This window comes from Rosa rugosa, chromosome 1 (assembly GCF_958449725.1).
Source record: "Rosa rugosa chromosome 1, drRosRugo1.1, whole genome shotgun sequence".
NCBI classification, from domain to species: Eukaryota; Viridiplantae; Streptophyta; class Magnoliopsida; order Rosales; family Rosaceae; genus Rosa; species Rosa rugosa.
In genome coordinates this window covers 13,730,159-13,754,202 of record NC_084820.1, presented here as the reverse complement: position 1 = coordinate 13,754,202, position 24,044 = coordinate 13,730,159, and the positions used below count along the sequence as shown (strand labels likewise).

The following is a 24,044-nucleotide window of genomic DNA, read 5'->3' as shown; positions in this document are numbered from 1 at the left end:
GCGTCTCATTTCCTGCCACGTGGGCCACTTAACAGACAAATTCGACGGAATGGACCTATTGGTCAGAAATTGAGAGATGAGGGAGTAAACGTGTGAAATTAAAAGCAGAGGGACTGAACTGATTTTTCCCTGAAAGTTCAGGGAGTAAACAGTATTTAACCCTTTTTTTTAATAAGGGTCAGTGCTGCTGCCTTCAAGCCTTGATTAATGAAACCTCAGAATACATTGGGGGGGGACATGATTTCTATACCCCAGATTACAATAAGCATCATGAGAACTTCCTGAAATAATAACAAGAATCTCAACTAAGATAATATATTCTAACAAACACTAACTAGCGAAGAGTGCTCTACTGACTACTCCATTCGCTTTATAATTGAGGTGACATGCATACCGGAAAGATAACTCTTTTTCGAAGAAGCATCATTACAAATAGCACAGCTTTCCCACTATATTGCCACCAGAATATACATCCGGTGACACTTAGTTTCATCCTGCCACTAGGCGGCTACGACCATTTGACAAAACAAGGAACTCGCTGTCTATCCAGAGCAGACACGTTATTAACTCAACAACTAACAAGTAAAAATTACAATAACTAAAACATTTAACATAAAAAAAACCCTAATGGACCGAGAGTAAAACCCCAGGCCTAATAACCACTAAGCTCATGATAGGCCCACTAGGCCCATGGTAGGCCCAAATAGTCTCCTTTAACACAACCTAGATGTAAGAGATCATAACAAAAAACATTTGAAGCAAACAAAGCTAGAGACCGATTCGAGCTGGAAATTGTTGTAAAATGTTTTAAATTTGCAATTGAATCGGCAAGAAAATTTGCCTCCCTCTTTATACTTGAAAGATATTTGGCTGAACTTTGAAGCAAAGATTAACAATATCATGAAACAAAATCATGAATTCATGACACACCAAAAGATGCTAATTTTCTTGTTGATACATTCAATCAACAACCAATTGTTTATTTAATATTGAAATTTTTTCTTTTAGAAGGAAAAAAAAAGAAGAGGAAAGACCAGTGTCATTTTAATTTTTGTCCTCTTTAAATTAGTAAATGACGACTATACCCTTACGGCGCGTCCGAAACGAAACAGAACGATACGTTTCGAAGAGCGGGGCTCCATTTTCCCTCTCTATAAAAAATTGGGGGTTTTTCTGTGTCCATTTTTGCGCCAGAAAAGAAGGGTTTTTGATTTTGTGCTTTTGACGAACCATGGCGGAGGAAGCGTCAGCGTCAGTGAACGAAACCCTAGCCCAGCCAAATGCGGCGGCGAAGTCCAACGAGGCCACCATAGCGATAGCAACCGAGGAGGGAGGCACCGAGTCCACCTGCAACAACAACAACAACAATGACAAGTCCGAAGCTTCTGCCGTCACTTCTTCCGACGGTGACCGCGAGAAGACGCTCGAGTTCGCCGACGAGCTCATGGAGAAAGGCGCCAAGGCCATGAAGGACTCTGATTTCGGCGAGGCCTCCGAGTGCTTCAGCCGCTCTCTCGAAATCAGGTTAGGGTTTATCACTTTTTTTTTTCCGGCTTCCCTTTCATTTCTTAGCAAATTGAGCACTTTTGGATGTCAATTTTGGTTTCTGGTGTGAGGGCGTGTACGATTTAGCATAGAAATTAGGTTGATGGAGTACGAGTATCAGTGAAATTGGGAAATTGGGCTTTGCAAGTATGAAATGTGCCTTTGATAAAAAAAAAGTTCTCGTGTTAATTGAGGAAATGTGGTGGAATTGTCAGTTGCGCTTGTTCGGAATCGATATTATGCTAGTGATGACACTTGAGTTGGCATTTCGTGCATTTGTAGAGTACCAATTTTCTTTCTTTCATATCTTGTTGTAGTTATTTGTGACATTTACATGTAGCTGGTCTGGCTTTGCTTTATTATTATGTGTTTTCCATCGTTTCTATTGTCATTTTAACTCTTTGATATGTTATGTGATGACCTATATGGTTCTGTATACGATTCTGTTTCTCCGAAGTGCTTACCGTTAAAGGTGTGTTGATAAACACAGGGTTGCACATTTCGGTGAACTTGATCCACGGTGTGTTAAGACATACTATAAGTATGGATGTGCATTGCTTTATAAAGCTCAGGAGGAGGCTGATCCATTGGGTGCTGTACCCAAGAAAGAGGGTGAATCTCAACAAGAATCTGTTAATGCTGGATCTGCTAAGAATGTTGTAAATGGTGAATCTTCCACAGCTTCTGTTTCAAGTAATGCTGAACAGGATGCAAATTTAATCCATCAGGAAGGAGCACTGGATGATGGTGGTATGTCACTTGTGATGAACATGTTTTTCATGAATTTTCTTCTATATCAGTCGATCATGAGCAAAGCTCTTGCCTTTTATCATTCTTGTTGCATATTATGTGCATTTGATTTACTTAGATAGTATGAATAATAGTCTTGTCAACAACTTTTGACATTGTTGAGACAGTATCCCTGATGTCACTATAGCTGCTTGCATACATTCTGCTCCAGTATGCCACCTCAATTCTATTGGAAAAATCAATTAAATAATGCATAGTGTTAAGGAGCATATGTTAAGTGTAATGCCTACATTATACCATATCCCTTTTATTAGATGTGATCTGCACATGAACAACTGTTTTTTTTTTCATTTGTCATGCTTATGGGTCTATGTAGTCATATGATTACTATTTTGGATTTTCAGCTGGTGTGGGTTTAGGTATTTATTTGATAGGCTTTTTCCAAGTGCAAGATACTCAAATACCGAGCTCTCTCTCATACAGATACAGAAACAGAAGTTTAGACTAAGCACAGTAGTTTTTTTTTCCAAGTGCAAGATACTCAGATACATAGCCTCTCATACACATACAGAAACAGAAGTTTAGGATAAGGATAGTTACCTGTAAAAATGTTGGACTTGGAGGAATATAAGGGACTTGGTAGTGTAAGATGATTTTTTTCTTTTTTCTTATTACAAAACTCAGTTAAGACATGGAGAACGATTTCATTCAAAGACCAAATGTTTTAAGTAACAACAGTTATAATTGTTTTATTTGTTTGCATAACTGTTTGTCACTTCCTTTTGAGGCAGTTTCTAGCGAAAAAGACCAGGAAGAAGATAATGAAGGTAGTGATGTTGAGGACCTTGCTGAAGGTGATGAGGATGAGACTGACCTTGATTTGGCGTGGAAAATGCTTGATGTTGCAAGAGCAATCATTGAAAAGCATAACTCTGGTGACACAATGGAGAAGGTGGAGGTGCTATCAGCTTTGGCAGAAGTGGCATTGGAAAGAGGTAAGCTATGTACCTGATGTAATTGAATTGAATTTTTATTTTTTCCTTAGAGTAAGAGATTCTTGAACTTCTATTTATTCTGAAAGTATCTTATTCGGCTTAACTTGTTGCTGCATGTAGAGGACTTTGAAACTTCTCTCAGTGATTACCAGAATGCACTGTCCTGTTTGGAGCGGTTGGTTGAGCCTGACAGTCGACATATAGCTGAACTGTATCCTATTCTATATTGAAGTTGGCTTTGCCAAAATCCCCTTTAAAAAGCAATTATTTAGTTGGTCATCTGGTATTTGGATAATTAATGATAAAAGGTTCTTTCCTTTTTTTCCTTTTTTTTTATTTATTTATATATTTCTTTCCCCGCATTTCCACCAAGTCAGAACTCAAACCTTAACTGGATAATTCAGAAATTTTCGAATATGTTTGTGTCTGGAGATTGGGTCTAAGCCTGATGAAGCGATTCCATACTGCCAGAAGGCTATTTCAGTTTGTAAGTCTCGTGTGCAGAGGCTCATGATTGAATCCAAGAGTTTCTCAGAATCAACAGCATCATCGGCTGCTTCTGAAGATCAAGGTGTCCAGCAGTCCTCAGATGTAGTTAAGTCTAATAATGCCGTGACAGATAAGCAGACAGAGATTGAAACTCTAACTGAGCTTTGTGGCGATCTGGAAAAGAAGGTAATTTTGACATGACATGTTGATATTGACAACTGTGTTTTGTTAATTTCTTTTCTTCTGAATTGTATATTCTTTTACTCTGTAGCTTGAAGATTTGCAACAACTGGTCTCGAACCCAAGATCCATTCTTGGTGAACTTCTGGGAATGATGTCTGCCAAGGCAAAAGCTGGTGAGAAGAGTGCATCTTCAGCAGCGGTGGGTTCTTCACAGATGGGCACTGCTAACAACAATGGAGGTTTTGATTCCCCAACCATTTCCACTGCTCATACAAATGGATCTTCTGGAGTCACACATCTTGGCGTGGTAGGAAGAGGAGTTAAGCGAACGTTGACAAACTCAGGCACGGCAGAATCAAACCCAGGGAAGAAACCTGCTGTGGATTCATCAGAGGGTAACGGTGAGGGCAAAGAATCATGAAGGCATTGAATTCTCGTAATTCTAGGACTAAGGACTATGCTGCTGATTCTAGATTTTAGTATTCTGTTTGGAGTGATTCCTAGTAGATAAGAGTTTAAGCAAACTAGTAGAGACTTGTATTTTGATAAATCTTGCTACTTAAAAATTGAGATCATGGATGCCTCGCTGTTCAGTCTAGTTGGATATTGTCCATGCCGTGGTCATTTTCTGTTCTATGAAATGAAAGGTAGATTTACATTTTACCTTCTGCTTTTTGAAGTTCGTTGGTTAAGCATATTTTACGCCTGCCATTAAAATCTGTGAAGTTTTAGAACTTGGTTAGTGATGAATTTTTTTTTCTTTTCTTTTCTTTGTTTATTTTGTTTCTTGTTGATCACAATCCAATAAATATTGTTCGGAGTGCAGATAAATGCTTCTGTTTCCCTGTACTCTAAAACTTTTGGTTACCCCTCTATCACATGTCAGGCACCGACCACCACGGCTAATTTCTCAGTTGGCCATAGAGAGCACAGTATCCCGGCGGCCATGGCGGACAATTGACAATGGCTAATCTGTGTTAAAATTTTATAATTTGAAAAACAAATTAAGAATAAGATATAGAGACAATATTTAAGCAGCATCAAATTTGAATTGGGTGTTTACAGAGAGTGTAATTCAGTGGCTGATTTGTTAGCGAATATTGGGCATGGTTATGAACCTGGCTGCAGATTCTTTAGCTCCCCTCCTATTGATGTCGTGCATCTTCTGGAAGCTGACCTTTTGGGCTTGTCTAAGCTAAGATTAATTGTGTTTTAGGTTTCTTGTCCTTTGCCTTCGGGTATCCTTGTAATCAAAAAAAAAAATTAGAATTGGGTAAAATGTCCCTTCACTGTTTGCACCTTATTCAGGTGGAGATGACTTTTCGAGTATGCAATTGGACAGATCTAGGACATATCATATAATATCACGTCGATGTTTGCTGGACAAAATCATTGATATGCTTACTTTTGGACTGGACCAAATCAGGCTAACCTGTAAGACAAATGTACCGGCCCTGTCAATGAGTTTGTTGGTATTGTCAATTTTGTTTAGTTAATATGAACAGTTCATCTCAGAAGTCCCTCTGTGTATTTTTCAACTTGTTCAAATGTCTTGGAGTGATTTTTCCTCGAGTAATATGGACACATTTACAGCCAAAGCCGCTGAAACGAGAATATTATTATTGTTATGGTTGACATTGCTTATGAACACAATAGCAGCTGAGCATCTGAAAGTGGAACTGAGTGATATTCTTACCATCTTAGTGGTTCCCCAGTCCATTTCACAATAGATTGGGATATTGAAGTAGTGAAACACAATAAGTGATTATTGGCCGCAAATTTTGATTCCTAGTATTTCTGATAACGATTTATGATTCCGTTTTGTTTTGAATATTGTTGTTCTTCTTTCATCAATTTTGCTGTTTAGGTTTGTTTTTCTTGTCGTTCTAAACGATATAAAGGTATTGCATCACCAATTACGTGCAATAGGAAAATGACTGAAAAATTGATTTTTACAAAATTCATTGTTCAAGTGTGCAAATTTTCAAAAACTAAAACCTCATTTATGAGCTTGCGTTCAAAGATCACAAGTCATAACTAACCAAGTAATCATATATGAAGTCATCTTGAAATGATGATTCTTCCAAAGAATAACTCTCTTCCGGGCATCTTTCATTATCATCATCTTCATTCTACTATTACCTCAAAAGTGATGTAGGATAAATCCTTAAAAAGAAGCCGAAATGACAAATATTTTTCTTCACCTCCAGATATGTCGTCAACATATGAGGTCGATAAATTAATTGACATATATATATATATATATATATATATATATATATATATATATATATATATATATATATATATATATACAAGCCCGTTCCAAAGCGGACGTCCGCACTTTCGCTAAAGTGCGGACGTCGATCTTATGCAGCGTTTCAGGCCGCGACGGCGATGCGAATCGGGTCGGACGGAGGCCGGAGGCATCCCAGACAGCTTCTGGGCAGCGATCGAGGTCGGAGGAGGTCGAGGTTGCAGGTTTCTGGGTAGCGCTGCAACCACGTCGCCAGCGACTCCACGGACTGCAGACCGGTCCGTTCGACCCCTGGCCTCCGTCCGGCAAGCCCCGCCGCTCCATCGCGCCCCGAGCCGAGCTGCAGCGTCAACGTCCGCACTTTAGTGAAAGTGCGGAAGTCCTCTTTGGAACGGCTCTGCATATATATATATATATATATATATATATACGGTCGCATATCTACATCTCGACCGTTCAGTTTTTAGGTACTAATATATAGATCATCTCTGCAAAATTTCAGCCAAATTGATGATCTTTAAGGTATCTAACCCGCTTAAATCAATGGACGAACTGAATTTGTCAAACCTGAACCGTACTAGCTTTAAGGTAGTTATCAATGCCTTAACGACTATCAATTTAGCTGAAATTTTGCAGAGATGATCTATACATTAGTACCTAAAAACTGAACGGTCGAGATGTGGATATGCGACCGAAAAGTGACCCTAAACTCCAACCTCGCACTTTAATTTCAGAGCGAGGCCTCACTCTGGATAGGATCTGTATATATATATATATATATATATATATATATATATATATATATATTAGGACTGAATATTGAACAAGGTTCTCCTCGTTATTTTCACATATAAAACATGAAATTCTCCACAAAAATCCGAAAATAGTATTAGTGAAGCCATGTGTCCCATGACACGTACACAAACATCCTAACTCTGGGTGTCTCGTAAAATTTGAGAAAGTGTTCCAAAGAAACCCAAAACAATCTTGAAAAGAATATTACTAATGGATAAGAGACAGATGGATCATGAATTACTATGCAAAGAGCATAAGCGATAGCTTCAACACCGAGGTAGTGTCACACCCCATTAGTTGCTCCATCAAGACAAAACGAGTCGATGATATCCAAGTGGTTGACGGCTTTATATTAGTAATGATTGGATAAGAAGTGGAAGCAAAGCATCAAAATTGATCCACACAAATCTTGAGCTCGATCGACCAAAAAACAAAGAACCAAAAATGTGTTTCAGGGTGGAGTGCAAACAATGCGGGAAGTACTCGTGGGGAGGGTGTGGAGAGCACTTGAAAACTCTCTACGGCAGCATTGATAAGGGAAAGCACTGCATGTGCCGTTCATGGCCTGGGGTTGTTATACCCAAAGAAGAATCACCTACTGAAACACAAGCAGTAGCCTCTGCCTCAGGTAACCCTAGATGGGTAGGAACAAAATCTAGATTATGTGCTTGATGATATTGTTGATTGGTTGTTTCTAGGTTTAGTAGTTGTCTAGTATGGTATTAGAGCTCGGATTCGATGAAATTATGGGTAGCTGTGAGGAAGCCGTAATGAGGTTGATCGATAGCGATATCCTTCTTTTCTTATTTCATTACTCCTGAGTGAATATGCAACTCTAACCGTAATGATCTCGCATTATTTTTTATTTTTTATTGAATATACATTAACGTGTTCAATGAAATGTCTCAATAAACTATTTTATAAACTGAGAGAAATTTGAGTCACGTTTATTGTCTAATTATATCTAATTTTACATATTTGTTTTTCACACTTCTATAATTACATATTTCTGACTCCGCCATAATTTCAGACCAATTGTTCACTCTCGTAATGCTTGCATCACTAACCTTTGTAAACAGTATTCTTTGGGCACTTTAAGCAAGCATAATCATATTAGCTTAAGCAACTTTGTTTCATACTATCCCTTGAGCCAATTGATTGATCCTTGTGATATTGGTCTGTGCAGGAAAGTAGTCTATCAATATTCTCCTACGCTAGGCAGCAGTAGTGATATTCAAGGTGGCCCTAGCACAAAAATGAAGAGGGGGAGATAGAGTTTATTCAATGGTAGTCGCTAAAAGTCCTAAAACCCTAGATGAATACTATCGTTTTCATCTGGGTTCTGTTTTACATGTTGTCTCCAACTATGCATGATATGAGTGAATAAGTCAATAAACAATGTCAGTGCAGGTAATGTTGGTCAAGACACGTTTGACCAACTCAAACCTGCCCTTTTTTTACTGTACTGCTGGTTCAATCAATAATAATAATAATAGAATTATGATTAATGCTAATTGTATATTCCTCTAATCTTGTGCACGGTGGTCTTCAGAATTAATGCTTCAATTTACCGTTTTGGCTAGAATCATGGGTTTTGGTGTCATTGTTGGATGGTTTGTCATGGTTTTTGTGCTTCCCGTTCTTTTAAAACCACTTGTAATTGTTTATTACCATTGAGAAGTATGGGTGTGAGAGAGAGATTGAGATAAGAAATCTGGAATTTTAGACAGGACAAGATGAATATGATCAAATAAACACTGAGACCCACATAGCCTTTTCCTAGCCAATTTTCTGTGTTCTGGTTTGTTCCTGAAATTTTTTGGTTCCCTTGTGTTTGGCATTTCGTTGTCTTTCTTCAGAAGGGTGCTCAATATATGCCACACTCTATTCTTCTCTTGTGCATTTTGTCTTAATGATTAGTCACCAAACCATGTGAATATCCTTTTTATAAAGAAAGGATGGGGCTTATAACAGTTAGTCCACCATTTCTATGATTTCTCTTTCACTCAAAATCATTCAAAAGGAAAGCAATTACTATTATATCAGAAGATTCAGTGACATCCAAGTGGGGGGTTTGTCTGTCTTCCTGTTTCTACTGTGACCTACATCATTTCCCTCCCTCATATTCTCATAATATCAAATAATTTAGGACATGATATAAGTTTAATAATTGGTTTTTCATAATCTCAAATAATTTAGCAGCACATGATTTGAGTTGAATAATTGGTTTTTCATTAAAAACAGTACTAGTAATTTGATAATAATGATCCATATATATATCTCCAACCATTTGTGAAACCATTTATACTTCCCACCATTTTTGAAATTTGAACACCTCTCAGTTTCCCACTGTTTGCATGAAAGAAATAATGGAACCCTGCTTTTAATTGTCCTGCCATTAATGCCTGCATAAATGCAAGCAAGTAATGGTTCTGAGAGTAGATAAACTGATATAAATGCAAGGAGAGCTCCACATCTTTTGCTTTCAGACCTGAATTTCAAAATATCTGTAGAACAATCTTATCCAAGTGTGATGCAGATCGAAAGTTAAAAGAGTTCCGGAATATTGGAATCTAGATATGTGAATTGTTTGATTAGTAACTGCTTGCGGTTTATATCTCTCAAATATAGAACACTTGCAAAAATAATATTACTACTCATCTTCCTAACATATCGTGAGAGGATATAAAAGATAGACTTAAAAAAGTGATACAAAAGATGACATGAACGTATTTTGTTTGACTAGAAAATGAAAAATTGTTGTGCAAATGTACATGCTGTCACAAGCTCCAAGTATGAACTAAGAAATCCAAACCATCAGATGAAAGCCGGCCGATATAGGAGGATAACTATAGAGCCTTGTATTAACTCTTGTGGGCAGTTGCGAATATCTGATGGCCCCAACCCACCAAAGAACTTCTCTTTCAGTCCTTGTGGATTTTTGTTCCAACAGTTAAAAAATCACAACCCCAACAGTACTCTTCATTAAGATATTAATGGTGTCATTTTGCCAATGCCAAATTTTGCCATGGATTAGGGTATTACTAAATAATGAAGTTGGTAGATGATATCTAAAATGGTCCGGATGGGATTTGGTGGACACATCACACATTGTTTCTTCCTTCCAAAAAGAAATGAAACTATATAGAATTCAAAGAAATGAGACCCAACCCAGATTACGAAATGATCAAATTCAATAAAAATATTGGACCAAAAGCAATGAAACCCGGTTCTAGTTGTCTAGTTGTAATCAAATTATGCAAAGCAAAAGCCTAAATAGGTGATGGTGGTTTTTTATTTATTGCAGATGGAAAAAGAAATGATACACATTTAAAAAGAAAATTAAACATATTTAAAAGATGAAAGTGCCTCAAAGACAACGTACCTTTTCTGAGTCCCATTTTTCTATCTTAAATTGGAGATGGTGAGAGAGAAAGGTAGCCCTTCAGGGCAGAGTGGGTGGGAGAGAGTCTGAGAGTGAGATTCTTCTTCTTTTTCTTATGATGGGTTTCATTCAAAGAGAAAAGGAAAAATGTTAGTGCTCATATTGGATCCCCCTTTTCAGAAATTTGTTCCAGCTCCGTTTGTCTTCTCTGATAGCCTTTGATTCCAATCCCTCCCTTTTGCCTTCATTCCTTTCTTTCTGTTACTGAAGTGAAGTCAAATCCCGTTGTCTCTTTCAGCTTAGCTGTTTTCATGGATCTGGGTTTCTAATTCTCTGATAAAGATTGGGTTTTTCTTGGGGATACTGATAGACAGTTAGTGATGGAGATAACAGAAGCAGCTGAGAAACCAAGCTCCAAAGGCCAAGCATGGTGAGACTTCAATCTCATTCAAGACTCTTACCTTTTCATTTTTTGCTGCATACCCAATTCAAAACCATGCACCAATTAACCAAATTCCTCTTTCAAAATTTGTTCTTGCAGGTTCTGCACAACTGGGTTACCAAGCGACATTGTGGTGGAAGTTGAAGACATGACCTTTCATCTTCACAAGGTCAGTCAACCAATAAACTTTTATCAAACACATCACACACTTTTTTCCTCCACCACCAAATTCAACTAACAGTTTCTACTTTATGATTGCTCAGTTTCCTCTCATGTCCAAAAGTCGAAAGCTTCACAACCTAATCACAGAGCAAGAGGCCAACCCATCACATCCCCAACAAGAGCTAGAAGAAGAGCCGGACGAAATTGAAGAAGTGCAGTGTCAAATACTCCTCTCAGACTTCCCGGGCGGCTCCGAGACCTTCGAAATCGCCGCCAAATTCTGCTACGGCGTCAAAATCGACCTCAACTCGACCAATGTGGGACCTCTCCGCTGCGCCGGAGAGTATCTAGACATGACAGAAGAGTACTCCGAAGACAACCTCATCTCAAAAACAGAAAGGTTCCTCTCTCAAGCCGTGTTCAAGAGCTTCAAAGAGTCCATCAAAGCTCTCAAATCCTGCGAGCGCGTCATGCCACTCGCAGAGACCTTGGGCATTACGCAGAGGTGCATCGACTCCATCGCTAACAGAGCCACCAACGCCGATCCGAGCCTGTTCGGCTGGCCGGTCAATGAAGTCGCGCCGAACCCAAGTTCATCCAAACACCAGATTCTATGGAATGGGATTGACACAGGTGGAAGAAGAAAAGGGATGTCTAGAGCAAACCATCCAGATTCTTGGCTCGAAGACTTGGTCCTCTTAAGCCTCCCTTTCTTCAAGCGATTGATTATGGCAATGAAAGACGGAAATCTCAGTCTGGAAATGGTGGAGACCTGTTTGATGTACTACGCCAAGAAATACATTCCCGGAATCTCAAGATCGACTCGAAAGTCCTCTTCTTCCTCCACCACTTCTAGCTCCTCTTTAGCTTTGGAAAACCAACAGAGAGAACTATTGGAGACCATAATCTCAAACCTTCCATTGGAGAAAACACCAAGACCTCCAACCAATACAAGATTTCTGTTTGGGTTGTTGAGAACGGCGAATATACTGAACGCCTCGCAGGGATGTAAAGCCGCATTGGAGAAGAAGATTGGGTCGCAGCTCGAGCAAGCGAGCTTAGACGATCTGCTCATACCGAGCTATTCGTATCTGAATGAGACCCTATACGACGTCGACTGCGTGGAGAGGATTCTGGGGTATTTCTTAGATGGGTTGGATCAGAGAAACAGAAACAGAGATGGAATTGAAGGTGAAGATGAAGATGAAGACCGTGATATAGAAGGTGCTAGATCGCCGGCGCTGATGCTTGTCGGGAAATTAACCGACGAGTATCTCTCCGAGATCGCATCGGATGCGAATTTGAAGCCGGATAGATTCTACAACTTTGCCATGGCCCTGCCGGAGCAGGCGAGGCTGTTCGACGACGGGCTTTACAGAGCAGTTGATGTTTATCTAAAGGTAGGTTTCGAAAGTAGTTTAAATTTTTCCGATATGGTTTCGAAAATTAAGGTTTATATGATTCGTGTTCGTTTAGGCTCATCCATGGATATCGGAACCGGAGCGGGAGAAGATCTGCGGGATACTAGACTCCCAGAAGCTCACACTCGAGGCGTGCACGCACGCCGCGCAGAACGAGCGGTTGCCGCTACGCGCCGTCGTGCAAGTCTTGTTCTTCGAGCAGCTTCAGCTCCGTCACGCGATCGCCGGTACCCTTATCGCCGGGGAGACTGCGCCGCCGGACTCCAGTCGGCCCTCGGTGTTGCGAAGAGAGGCGGAGACTGAGGAGGAGGACGAGGAGGAGGAAGGCGGTGCTGTGGAGGTACACGCGGAGGAAGGAGTCGGCGGCACGTGGAGGTCGGCTGTGAGGGAGAATCAGGTGCTGCGGTTGGATATGGATAGCATGAGGACGCGGGTGCACCAGCTTGAGCGGGAGTGTTCCAACATGAAGAAGGTGATCGAAAAGATCGACAACAAACCGGGTCAACCCGATGGACGGGCCGGATGGAAAGGCTCGTTGACCCGGCGGTTCGGGTGCAAGTTCAAGACCCAAGTGTGCGATTCGCACGAGCCGACGGTCGTGGACGGGCGGAAAGGGCGGCGCCACCAGCATCAACAATAAGGCATATGCCACATCAGATTGAGGGCCCCGTAAATTTTTTATGTCTGTATTGACGCTTTCGCTGTAATGATTTCGTTGATTGAGGTCGCGGATTCGAAACACATCTTTTGAGGAACACCGAACACATGAGAAAATATGATATGTTATTATTGGGGTGAAAGCATCAAAGCAAAAGCGTTATATGGTAATAGTGCAAATGTAACCTTTTCATGCATTCTCTGCTTTAGCTTTTGCTTTTTGGATTGAAAGTTCTAAGGAGTTGGTGTGACTTTTGGAAGCCCCCAGAATATACATAATGGCTGGACAAGTCGTTAGTCATAATGATAGTGGATTAGGTTGGGGATAGTTCAATTATGTCAAGCAAACGTTCCCTACTTCTTCTAGGAACATGGGAAAGTTGAGTGTCGTTAGTCTATCATCTAGGAGCTCATTTGCGACTTAGGAGCTCTAGACCTTGAATGGTAATAACGGCCTTACGAGTGTCAAACGTGAACTTGTGGCTCAAAGCCTAACCTAACAAGATGGTCCAATTTAGCAACAAACTCAAAACATAAGCTGTTTTAAACCCAAGTGATCATCAATCTAAGATACGCTATTGAGCACACATTGGAGTACTTGGTTGTAGAGTTCAGAGTTTAGCCAAGAAGTAAGAAGCCATATTTTTATTTATTTGTAAAGAAGAGAATATAAAAATGAAGGGATATAATGTTAGGCTTCACCATATTAAAATCAGAATTTCTTTGGTGTCGCAAATTTCAACAAATTATGAACACTATCTATAATCAGGGACGTAGCTACAGTAGGGCGAGAAGGGTCAATTAACCCTTCTCAATTTTCCAAACTGAGCTATGGTTGGTCGAAATATGTGATAGTGACATGTATATATCATATTTTAATCCAATAATTGACCCTTCTGACAAAGAAAAAAAAACGTTTGCTTTTAATTATTATCATGATCAACTTGGACGGTTCTCCTACAGTCCTACTCCTAGTATCCCACAATCTCCAATATTTTAATATATTTAACTAATTAAAATTGTCTCAATTTGGACATAAAACGGTCCCATGTTCTTTTAATATTTTAATATATTTTCCTAATTAATGATTGTTTTCTCCTATGTATGGGCGTATGGCTATATATATTTAGACTTGTATGGCATTTTTTTAGTCTCTTGCTCATTCTCTTAAGTCGTTTCCTCTCATAATTTTGTCTTTTGTCTCTCTCAGATTTTGTCTCTCCGAACAGCAAGTTGAAATTTTCGTAATTGAAAATTTGGAATATGAAAGCCTTTTTAGAGAGTATTATAAGAGAAAAGCAACAGAACAGTTGACACCACCCGAAGCTTCTCAAATAAGAAATACATCAAATGATCATATTTCATAAATGAGTAATCGTCGTGGACAACTATAATTATTTTAGATAGACTTGTTATTTTTAAGTATTGTGATGATTTATAATTTTTATATTATTTGATGAAGTTTATGTTTGTTTAATATTATAATTTAAATTTTGACTATAATGTAAACTGACAAGGATATCATCCAAAAATACTATCATAAAATATAAAACAAAAACAAATTTAGTTTAGATCATTTACATTTATTTATCTTCACCATCAACTTTTATTTATCTCAATAACACGTGCAGAGCATAAGGAATTTTTTTGGCTTTTCCGAGGCCAAACAAGCATAATAAATAAAGATAAAAGTATTATAAAAGAGAGGATTTTTAATTGTAATGCGGTTGGTCACCGCTTAGCTGCAATAGGTTTTGAAGATGTTCAGGCTTCTGTGTGGTTACACCAACCACCTGAAAGCATCATTGATGTTCTACTCCATGACTGTAAAACGCTCACTGCTTGAGCTTTCTATCTATAAAAGCTTTTGCTTTGTCTTCAAAAAAGAGAGGATTTTTAATTGAAATGTTAAAGTGAAAACACTTGAAAAATATGGTTAGAGAAGCAATTTCAAACAAATGTTACAGAGTCAAAAGTAATATATGATGTAGATGTATATATGATATATGGTATTGTAAAAATCGAGGTGACTTGCCATTTTGGTTTTTCAGGTCTTAGGTTTTCGTTTTCAGTTAGGTTTTACTGTTTTAGGTTAGGTCGAATAAGTCCATACTCAATTGAGCTAGGATTTGGATATTTTGGTGTCAGTGTTGTGCCATTGTAGGGTGTCATTCTCGGAGAGGATTCAGAGCACCAACGTGCAAACGCACGGACATGAATGGACGGCTAGATTATACCAAATACACTTTTTAGTTATTAAAAAACGGTTGATTATAAATATTAAGGATTGAGATCATCTTATAAGTGTTGGCTCACTTGCACCGTCAGTGCATAAAAGAATTTTCAATCATTCCCGAAGATTATCTTCTTCAATCTCGGTATTTTCTTATTTTCAATGTAATGGGGTACTGTCCCTGCACGTAATTTGGTGGTTTTGGAATACAGTGCTGAAGGAGCTAGGTGAAGCTCTTTTTGAGGTTGGCCTTGAGGATGTATAGTAATTTTTTTGGGATTGGTTTTCTATCAATATCCTAGATGTAAGAATGATTATTGTGGTTAAATGTTGGACATCATTAGCTCATAGTCACTATAAACGTTGGTTTTATATAAGGATATGAGTAGTTCATCTTCTTTAATTATGGAAAGGGAAGAGCTTTGGATCTCAAAATTCTATACAAAAAAAACCATCCCAAATGACATGGCATTGACCACATCTGCCCTAATGTACCTCAAAATATTTTAGCTGTCTTTATATATATATATATATATATAAATTAGTTTATTTATCTCTAAGATATTAAAAAACGGAAGAAGAAAAATGCGGTGAAGTTAATCAATCCAACAAGCACGCAAACTCATGTCTTGATAAACCCTAAAAAATGCAAAACTCATCCTCCATATATCACAGCCATGCTATCCACAACCAGTAAATTCTTTGTTTCTATTGTTAAAAAATAAAAAATAAAAAAGAAGAAGAAGAAGAAGTAAATTTGTTGTTCTCTCTTTTAATTTCTTGAACCAATCCAGTGGATTCAAAACAAGTTGCCTAAATTAACTTCTGTATTGATTTGTATCTTTCTTAATCTTTTATTAAGATTTAAGAGCTAACTCACAGTTTTTCATCATAATCCCTTGTGATTATGATTTACAAAGCCAATTTATGCCTTGTGGTTGCTATATTCATAATCATCTTCTTTATTTTGAGTGATGCTAGAGACACCAAAATTTTATACAAATTAGAATACCAAATGATGTGGCATATGCCATATCATTAGCTTTGCATGCCACATCATTAACTAGTAATTTCCAATATATATTTAAACTAAATTAATTTGTTCTAGTGCAACTAAATTTTTCTCCCAAAAAAAAAAATCTTCTTAAAAAAAAAGAAAATAAAAAAGAGGAAACATGGAAGCCCTAAAACTCATCTTAAGGAGGAAAATGCCATCGTTCTCCTACATCAGATCAGCCAACCTTTTTCCCTATTGTTTAGCTTTTCTAAACAGGTATTCTTATATTTGGATGATTAAGGACTATTTGGATTAGTAAGCCTCACATCATCTCAGTGTTCTATCTTTTTTTCTTTAATTGACTATTATCTGGGAAGCCATGAAAAGGTGAAAGAAGAGAAGAGATAGAGAAAGAGCAAGGAAGGTGAAAGTGGATGAGAGGGAGGATAAAAGTTTATGCTTAAGGGAATAAGAAAAAGAAAAGAACCTTAGGCTATTGATTCTTCATAATGCAGCAATGGAGTCTTTGCACAAGGATTGAGAAAGTCGGCATCTTGGAGCAATGGTGAGAGGGAGGCGTTTTTATTTTTATTTTTTGTAATTAATAGTTTTATTTAATTTGATGTAAAAACATAGTGGAAATGAATGAGTCAAAAATAATTCTATGTCAGATTCTACTTCATTTGGTATGTACTTTTTGGTATAAAAATTTGTGATCCCTAGCATTTTTCCTTTATTTTAGATTTTCATACGCAAGACCTTTTATTTATTCAAATCCTAGATGTTTTTTCGTCTCTTGGGTTCCAAATTTTGGCGGAGCATGAGATGAGGATGATGATGACATGTGGTATATGAGAATATCCTTGGCATTTGAAGATCAATTTTTGGGATTGCAGGGAAACATTATTTTTCTCATTTAATATAATATTAAATAATTACATATATAATTGAAACTATATAAATGAAAATTAATTGACATAATTACATGTTGGAAATAAATATGAATGAGGTGGCAATGCCACATCATTTGGAATTATAATTTTCTATATAATATTTTGGTGTCTCTAGCACTACTCTTTAATTATAGTGAACTCACAATCATTTTCATTTTTGTAATAATTATAGGGAATTTTCTTTCCTAATAAGAAAAAACTTTGAGTTAATCCATCTTCGTGTTGGTACTAAAATTTGGCAAAAGAAAAACAACAGTCGTCAGAAATACAAACTCAAGGGCACCGGGTTCGACCCCAATGTTGAACCGAGAAAAGAAAGCGGCTAAGCTATCAACACGTTGCATGAGTTGCAATCGGGAGGGCTGAGCAGGACTAATCTCCGTCCGCTACGTGTTCACTAACCGGTGCGTCCAAGTGGCAGAACAGTCAAAGCCTGGAATCCTAGGAAACAGGGTTTGGGATCCGAAGCTTCGCCACCAGTACTTTACATTCATTCCCTTCTCTGACAGAGACTGAGCTCATAACAAGGGGACCCTCAAACTCACCCAACAGAGATCTAAACATCATAAACCCAGAAACAAAGGCTTATTGGTGATTTGGTGTTCACAACTTTTTCTGAATTGCATTGCAGATTTGACAGCATTTCTGAGATCACAAGGAGTAGTTATGGGGAGGGTGGACTATTTGGCTATGAAGACTGACCCAGTTGCGGCCACCCAGTTGATGAACTCTGATATCAATGAGCTTAAGATTGCGGCCAAGAGACTCGTTAGGGATGTTACTAGGCTCGGTGGTCTTGGTTTTGGGACTACTTTTCTCAAATGGCTTGCCTCCTTTGCTGCCATGTGAGTGCCTAGCTTTCCCACTCTCAAAATTACGCTGTTTCTGCTGTCACTAGCTCTTATTTTGTTACGTGTTTGATCAGATTTAGCCATTTAGGGATGTAGAAAATGGGGAAAGTGACAGTCTTGGTTGTAAATAGTATTCAATGATAAGATTTGGTATGCAACTGATGTTGACCTTGGCAGATTTTCTAATTGTTTAGAAGGGAAAAGTCAATGAAGTGATTCTTTTTGGTCTTCATCTAATGGATGTACTATTCTTTGATTAAAGAACATATACTTTCAATTTCTTTTTCTTGCAGATTTATGCGTCTCTATATTACTGTAAGATCCCTTACGAATTTGTGAAGAGCATTTTATAACATGGATAGTGCACAAAGGCACATATACAAGAAAAAATTGCTTTATAATTTACCTATCTAATCTTCTTGGTGAGCTGCAGCTCAGTAGATAGTGAATGACTACCACTCTACTTGTATGAAATAAGTTCGAATATATAAGGTCTAGCCGAGTAGGGGTTCGATTGTTTAGACAAACAACACACTTTGTCCATTATGATGTCGGTTTTTGTACATGTTCACTTTATCAGATTTTGCTTGGATATGAATGAAAGAAATTTGAAGAAGTATTTCAGATTTCAGAATATATTTTATTTTTCCTTCTACAAGCCCTTCGTTCAAACTACATTATGGAGGCTAGGGATTTTGTTCTTAGCAATTAGTTGCTGAATTCTGTCTGAGATGTCCTTTCATAAAAATAAATTTCAGTCTTAGAATACTTCAATGCAGATATTTGTTGGTATTGGATCGAACAAACTGGAGAACAAATATGCTGACTTCACTCTTAGTTCCTTATATTTTCTTTAGTCTTCCTTGGGGGCTGTTCCACTTACTGAGGTAATTCATACACTCTGATTGGTACATTTTCTTGTTGACTTTACAACCTTCTTTTATTGTCAATAGTCTCATCTATTCACAACTTTTGCCTCAATATAATTCAGAGGAGAGGTTGGAAGCTGGATTGCTTTTGTTGCTGTTGTATTAAGGCTTTTCTTCCCAAGACATTTCCCAGGTATAGGCTCGAGTCATTGTACAATGTTGATTACATTTTACTGTTCTATGTACTCATGTTTTTGGTTTTCTCTGCTGATTGTGAACTCACAAGTATTTATTGTTTAACCGCCAGAAATTTCTCCATTGCATGCCAATTGAACCTGCTTGAAATTTGTCTGCATGTTTGTGCTGTCTGTGTAGGCATTATATCTGTTTGTTTGAATAATATATCTCAACTTACACACTATATGTAGCAAGATTCTATTTTCAGTGGGCAAGATTTCCATACTTGCTGCACCAGTTTGACTTCAGCCATATATATGACACTGCAGCCACTACTCTTCCCTGCATTTGAGATCAGATATCAAAACGTATACTGTCGCTTTACATCTTTGTTGTAGATATTGAAAAAGTAATTGCTTTACCATTCTTAGTGAAAAATTAAACTGTGAGAATGCGAGTGAAAAATGGTTCATTATATATTAATAGATGTAACATATGAAGTACATGCAACCTTACAAGCTAAAGTGATTAAATGCTTCTATGACAGTCATTCAAGATTAACTAGTCCCGCTAACTGTAAAAACACATGCAGTATTCCTTACAAAATAAGGAAAAGTCTGAATGCCTTTTTTCCCATGATCCAATCTGACAATGTGATAACTCATTGCAGATTGGCTGGAGATGCCGGGTTCTCTGATCCTTCTTCTGGCTGTGGCTCCAAGCTTCTTCGCAGAAACCTTGAAGGAGAGCTGGGTTGGCGTCCTGATATGTCTCCTCATTGGATGTTACCTGCTGCAAGAGCACATCCGGTCATCTGGTGGATTCAGAAATTCATTCACACAAAGCCATGGAATATCAAACACTCTCGGTATTATCCTTCTCTTGGTCTACCCTGTATGGGCATTGGTCATCCACTTCATTTAAGCATTCGTAGCAAACAGTTTCTGCTATCAATTGTTTCTCTTTGTAAGACATTGGATTTCATTATCTGTGACGATTTTATTTGTAGTTCAAAATTCGGTTTCTGCTTCTGCCCCGAAATTTGAACATGCGAAGACTGGAATATGGAATGGAACCTTGTTTGTGACTGAGGCTCTTCATTTATATCCTCATGAGCACTCCAAGTAAAATATTTTGGACAGTCATAGAAAAATCTCTCATAAAGGGGATGATCAAAGGAAACTCCTCCGGACATTACATTTATGAAACACATTCTCTGCAATTGATCAAGGAAATTGCCTTCACTAATTTTAATCTCAACCTTGTGGCTAGAAATTTGTTTTTCCATCAATGGTTATGATTATTATGAGAATGAGGATGTATGCCCTAGTCTGGTTATTATGAGAAGAAGGATCATAAAACTCCTGACACTTAGAAATTAATTTTTCTTCCCGTGTGACATGGATGTCATGTATAATCTATGCATTGTCACCAGAGTTGAACAGGAAGGTGTCTCGTTCAATTTTGTTTGGTTGGAAGGTGATTTCCTAAATAAAATCAACCATACAGAGTAGAAATATGCAACAGAGACATCATATCTACCTTTATATGACTCAGATGAACAAACAACATTCATTTATTTTATTTCGATCTCTTGATCTATATTGTTTCTGATTGGCTAGCTAGCTATGGAGTGCAATTATCAGTACACTGTTTTTCAGTATTATAGCAAGCTTCCTTGCCCTGGAGAGTACAACAATAAAGACTATTCTGGTGGGCGCAAACATGTATTTTTTTTATGCTCTTATGAGGTGGATGATCGTCTCTCGATAGTTTACCAACGTGCATCTCCTTGCTGATGGTGCTGGTATCTCCATCATTATTGCTTTCGTTGCCTATATGTGTCGTATTGAAAAAGAAAACATAAAATCAAATTCTCAATCGATTTGCAATTTAGAACAAGTGATGTTATCCAAAAATCATGTGCTATAGTCCACAATTTTATTTGAAATCATAGTCGTTAGAAAGGCTTTTTTTTTTTTTTTTAAAGTTAGGGGTCTAGTTTCTACAAGGTTAAATAAGTACATATACTATAAAGCAAGCTGAAGAAGAATGAAGAAGTTTGAGAGTTAGGTTACAAAAGAGAAATTAAACATGGAAATGCTTACATTCAGTAAGAGCCAAGATGGCTATGAAGACGATGCAATAGACAGCCAACTGCACTTTGATTGACGTACCGATCGCCATTGTTGTGGGTGTGAGATAGCTAGCAGAGAACTTTCTTGGTGATGATATATGGGGGGAGGGGGGTGGTTTATATAACAAGCGATCACTGAGAGACGGTGAGTGTGACATACATCTATGCAAATAATCCAATAATATTAATTAGTTGCTAATTGCAAAGAGTTTTCTTTTTAATTTGTGGCAAGTCACCAGCGGAGATTTGGTTTTAGATTATGTGAAGCCATGAAGGTAATCATTATTAGCTATTTAGATTTTGCTCACTCTATTTCTTTCTTTGATAGATTTTGTGCCCCTATTTGGATCAACTATAGGTGATCATACTATACTTGTAAAGCGATAAATGATTTGTTACCAATTAATTTTTTAGAGCAATAAATTTTTAATATCAAAAGGACCCCATATAAGGTCACTTTTACTAACTTGTTGTGACCTGTGACTTGTTGGTAAATTATAAATCTAATATTGATCATGGGTTCAATTCTCACTGACATATGTAAAGGTGGGTGGGCTAAGACGTTTTTTTTTTCAATATAAATATATATATATATATATATATATATATATATATATATATATATATATATATAAGGTCAGTTTTATTATTTTCTAGGCCACCTAATTTTTTTTACTCTCGTAAAGCCACCAAAATATAAGAAATATCAATATTTACACCGGATTTTTAATTTTCAATATTTACAAAATTACTACTGTGTCAAACAACTATTGTCATCATTGAAAAGTTAATGCCAATTAACGAACAAAAAAGCTATTGCAAACGAATAAAAAAACTATTGTCAAATAACCAAAAAGTTACTATCAGAAAAATTGCTGTCATTCATTGACACTAAGTGATAAAAATATATAGTGGCTTAATTGATAATATAAGTCTTACAAAGATATTTATAAGTAATTTGCTATAACTAGCTAGCTTTATGGTTCATGGGACAATACCGTTTTGAAAGATGCCAATAGTTATTAAAAATATTATCGTGAATGATAGTAACTTTTTTGAAGAATGACAGTACCATTTCAGTTTGTCGATAATAGATTTTTAGTGCGGGGCAATAGCTTTTCGAATGATGGTAATGATTTTTCCAATGAATGAAAATAATTTTTATGAAGAATGACAGTAGCTTTTCGGTTTATTGACAGTTTGTCAGTTTGTTCTTCGAAAATAGCTTTTTTGTTCGTCGGTAGTAGCTTTTCAATTAATGACAATATCGATGTAGTGACCTTTTTGTAAATAATAAAAAATAAAATGCGATGTTTGTTCAAGGAAATCCCGATTATGTATCTGGCCCAAACTCTAGGTTACTTGACCTAGTGGTAATAGGATTAAATTAGAAGGATCTAGATTCCTATTCAATGTATGATTACTTTCCTTGTACGATTGAGATTCTATGCATTGTAATCCTCTATATAAAGAGGCCCCTATTATCAATGAGAATAGATAGCAAATTCCTCTCAATTTCAGTTTCTCTACAACACGTTATCAGCACAAAGCCCTAACCCTGAAACCCTAAATTCGTAGCCTCAAAATCCCAGAAACTTCCGCAACTCACCTTGAAGCCCCAGATCCCAGGAGCTCGGAACCGCCGGCGAAACCACCGGAACCGGACAGAATCGACCTGAACCGGCCGCCGGAAGTGACTGAATCCGGTCCCAAAGAAGAATCCGACGATCTCCAGCCGGGTTCGCATCCTTCCCATCCACCTGTCACCACCTTCCTCCGTTAGAAGCTTCAGCCATACTCCAGGAGCCCGGAACCGGAGAAATCTTCACCGGAACCGGCCTAAAAGGACCTGAACCGACCACCACAACCGGCTACAACCAAACCGGCAGAGGAAGAAAGAAAAAGGGGAGCAGAGCCCAGGAGGGAAGCCCAAAGCCCAGCGCAGAAGCCCAATAACCAGACCCAGAGGCCCAGAAGACGGAAGCAGCCCAGAAGCTTGCCACATCAGCAACTGACCGCCACGATAGCAACCGGCCGCCACGTCAGCACCTCGGTCAGCGCCGGTCAACGACGGTCAACCTTTTTCCTGCCAATTTTCTGGCGGCATTTTTCCGGCCAACTTTTCGGGTCAAGATTTCCGGCAATTTTTCAAGGTAAACTTTTCTAAAAGTTCCCGTTTTTGAAGTTTTTATTGCTTTTCTTCTTCTTTTCTCGGGGACTTGCAACCTCCCTTCTTCTACCCCCATTTCTTCTTCATAGGGGAGACCAAAAGCCGAACTGTGGGGGTTCGTGCTCACTCCAAGCTTGGAGCTTGTAGAGTCCCCCAAACTTAAGAGTTTGTTGAGAAGAAAACGATCGACCACACACATCATTGTTTCGATCTAATCCAACCCCTCTTGGAATCGAATTTCTTGGAAGTGACTACGCTCGGAAATTCCTAATTTCTTGGAAGCGACTACGCTCAGAAATTTTATATGTTTCGTGGTAGCCTTTCACGCTCCGAAACTAACCCTAATTTCTTGTTCTCTTTCAGGATGAGTAACCTGAACAAATTGGACTTTGCTCCATTGGGAACAACTGGCTCTGAATATCACAAGTGGGTTCGTGATGTCCGCCAGCATCTCAAGGCCGATGGAATCCTGGATACGATTCTCGAGCCTAGCCAGGACGTGCTAACTGTTGAGCAAGCTCAAGCTTTGGAAGCAAATAGAGCAGCCTTAGAGGCAAATAAGGCGAAAGCCATCAT

General features: G+C 38.1%; 3 protein-coding genes and 1 long non-coding RNA gene across 5 annotated transcripts; all 4 read left to right on the top strand.

Annotated features, from left to right (window-relative positions):
- Window positions 1–1,138: 1,138 nt before the first annotated feature.
- On the top strand, window positions 1,139–4,625 carry LOC133719452 (NASP-related protein sim3). The gene is made up of 6 exons (XM_062145844.1): window positions 1,139–1,524; window positions 2,036–2,295; window positions 3,087–3,290; window positions 3,411–3,501; window positions 3,695–3,965; window positions 4,051–4,625. Exons 1-6 carry the CDS (start codon window positions 1,232–1,234, stop codon window positions 4,381–4,383), a joined length of 1,452 nt encoding a protein of 483 aa, XP_062001828.1. The 5' UTR covers window positions 1,139–1,231; the 3' UTR covers window positions 4,384–4,625.
- Window positions 4,626–7,284: 2,659 nt separating this feature from the next.
- On the top strand, window positions 7,285–8,522 carry LOC133719468 (uncharacterized). Its single transcript, XR_009851188.1, has 2 exons — window positions 7,285–7,642; window positions 8,201–8,522. It is a non-coding gene; the product is annotated as an uncharacterized LOC133719468 (long non-coding RNA).
- Window positions 8,523–10,436: 1,914 nt separating this feature from the next.
- On the top strand, window positions 10,437–13,278 carry LOC133719436 (BTB/POZ domain-containing protein At5g66560). Its single transcript, XM_062145843.1, has 4 exons — window positions 10,437–10,829; window positions 10,941–11,010; window positions 11,105–12,403; window positions 12,480–13,278. The coding sequence occupies exons 1-4, from the start codon at window positions 10,780–10,782 to the stop codon at window positions 13,062–13,064; spliced, it is 2,004 nt and encodes a 667-aa protein (XP_062001827.1). The 5' UTR covers window positions 10,437–10,779; the 3' UTR covers window positions 13,065–13,278.
- A 4,198-nt stretch (window positions 13,279–17,476) lies between these two features.
- LOC133727307 (cold-regulated 413 plasma membrane protein 2-like) lies at window positions 17,477–20,477 on the top strand. 2 transcript variants are annotated; one of them, XM_062154900.1, is made up of 5 exons: window positions 17,477–18,109; window positions 18,895–19,002; window positions 19,107–19,177; window positions 19,832–20,029; window positions 20,171–20,477. In XM_062154900.1, the coding sequence occupies exons 1-5, from the start codon at window positions 17,931–17,933 to the stop codon at window positions 20,287–20,289; spliced, it is 675 nt and encodes a 224-aa protein (XP_062010884.1). In that variant the 5' UTR covers window positions 17,477–17,930; the 3' UTR covers window positions 20,290–20,477. The 2 variants fall into 2 exon arrangements, with proteins under 2 accessions (XP_062010884.1, XP_062010885.1); XM_062154901.1 differs by having other exon boundaries at window positions 17,486–18,109; window positions 19,832–20,248.
- The last annotated feature ends 3,567 nt before the right edge of the window (window positions 20,478–24,044 follow it).